A 1,913-nucleotide genomic window follows, 5' to 3' on the forward strand; every position below is an offset into this window, starting at 1 on the left:
TAAATGTTACAGCGCCCCCTGTGGTTAACTCCCAAACTGCAACTGTCATTTTCACGATAAACAATGCAATTTAAATGCATTTTTTGCTGTGAAAATGGCAATGGTCCCAAAAATGTGTCAAAATTGTCCGATGTGTCCGCCATAATGTCGCAGTCACGAAAAAAATCGCTGATCGCCGCCATTAGTAGTAAAAAAAAAAAAAAAAAAAAAAATGCAATAAAACTATCCCCTATTTTGTAAACGCTATAAATTTTGCGCAAACCAATCGATAAACGCTTATTGCGATTTTTTTAATAAAAAATATGTAGAAGAATACGTATCGGCCTAAACTGAGGAAAAAAAAATGTATATATGTTTTTGGGGGATATTTATTATAGCAAAAAGTAAAAAATATTGAATTTTTTTCAAAATTGTCGCTCTATTTTTGTTTAAAGCGCAAAAACTAAAAACCGCAGATGTGATCAAATACCACCAAAAGAAAGCTCTATTTGTGGGGAAAAAAGGACGCCAATTTTGTTTGGGAGCCACGTCGCACGACCGCGCAATTGTCTGTTAAAGCGACGCAGTCCCGAACTGTAAAAACACCTTGGGTCTTTAGGCAGCATATTGGTCCGGTCCTTAAGTGGTTAATAACACTATTTCCGATACTCTTGTTCACAGATGACCCATCTAAAGAATCAAACTCTTATGATTGAGATTTGGATCGTTGGATTTGAAAACCTCACCGCCTACAAGATTCCACTTTTCCTCTTCTTATTGGTTATCTACGTACTAACCTGCTTTGAGAACCTCCTGATTGTTTTTTTGGTGAATAAAAGTCCTCACCTCCATTCCCCTATGTACTTTCTGATCAGTAATTTTATCTTCTGTCAGCTTTTTTACACGACAAATCTGGTCCCGCGCATGCTGCATGACCTGCTCTCGGGAATCGGGGTCATCTCCTATCTCGGCTGTATCGTCCAATTGAGCATATTGGGAGGCGTGTCGGATGTGGAGTCCTTTTTGTATGTGATGATGTCCTATGACAGGTATTTGGCCATTTGCCAGCCTCTGAGATATCCCGCCTTAATGCATAATAGACTTTGCCTATATATAGTGATCGGGTTTTGGCTGATCTCCTCCGTGGCTGTGGCGGTGGTTGGTTATTTCCTAATTAATGTTGAATTTTGTGGCCCCGTTAGAGTCAACCACTTCCATTGTGACTTCACCACCCTGATGGTCTTTGCATGCTCAGACATAGCACCTCTTACGTTTCTTATCGTAGTCATTAGCAGTGTCCTGTCTGCGGCCCCTTTTGTCGCGGCTGTTGTATCGTACACCTTTATCATCATCGCCGTCCTCAGGATAAAGTCATCCAAGGGAAGGAAGAAAGCCTTCTCCACCTGCAGCTCCCACCTGCTGGTCTTGGGTATTTATTTTGCCATGATGTTTACGTTATACGTCGTGCCGAGGAATATTAAATACTTCCAGGTCTATAAAGGGATGTCCTTCATCTACTTATCAGTGACTCCACTCATAAACCCCATCATTTATACCCTAAGGAACCAGGACTTTCATAAAGCACTACGGGCCGCAATAAGTGAAATGAAACAGTATGTCATTGTACAATAAAAAATACACATGGATTACATATTAAGGGTTAGTCAGAGTTGTCTACGACCTCCTATATAATAAAGTTGTGAAAAACATTTTTCAAATACAAGTTGGACTGTTGCAATTTATTAATGTTGAAGGAGTAGTACAGCCAAAGCTTGCTGAAGCCCACTGTCGGCTGACATCACAGAGCCAGACCAGGCTCGGGCAAGATTGCGACCATATGGTTTGGATCCACCCACAGGGCCGCCATCAGGGGGGTACAGCCATTACACCTGTAAGGGGCCCGATGGTCCTCAGGGGCCCGGCTGGCCTCCTCC

At 42.0% G+C, this 1,913-nt stretch overlaps 1 protein-coding gene across 1 annotated transcript; it reads left to right on the forward strand.

Moving 5' to 3' along the window:
• Positions 1 to 655: 655 nt before the first annotated feature.
• LOC120925086 (olfactory receptor 6C4-like) lies at positions 656 to 1,648 on the forward strand. Its single transcript, XM_040335965.1, has one exon. The coding sequence runs from the start codon at positions 661 to 663 to the stop codon at positions 1,609 to 1,611; it is 951 nt and encodes a 316-aa protein (XP_040191899.1). The 5' UTR covers positions 656 to 660; the 3' UTR covers positions 1,612 to 1,648.
• Positions 1,649 to 1,913: the final 265 nt, after the last annotated feature.

The sequence above is a fragment of the Rana temporaria genome, chromosome 1 (genome assembly GCF_905171775.1).
Source record: "Rana temporaria chromosome 1, aRanTem1.1, whole genome shotgun sequence".
NCBI classification, from domain to species: Eukaryota; Metazoa; Chordata; class Amphibia; order Anura; family Ranidae; genus Rana; species Rana temporaria.

Excerpts from the sequence above, each read along its gene's own strand:
- LOC120925086 (XM_040335965.1), top strand. The coding sequence starts at position 661 with ATGACCCATCTAAAGAATCAAACTCTTATGATTGAGATTTGGATCGTT.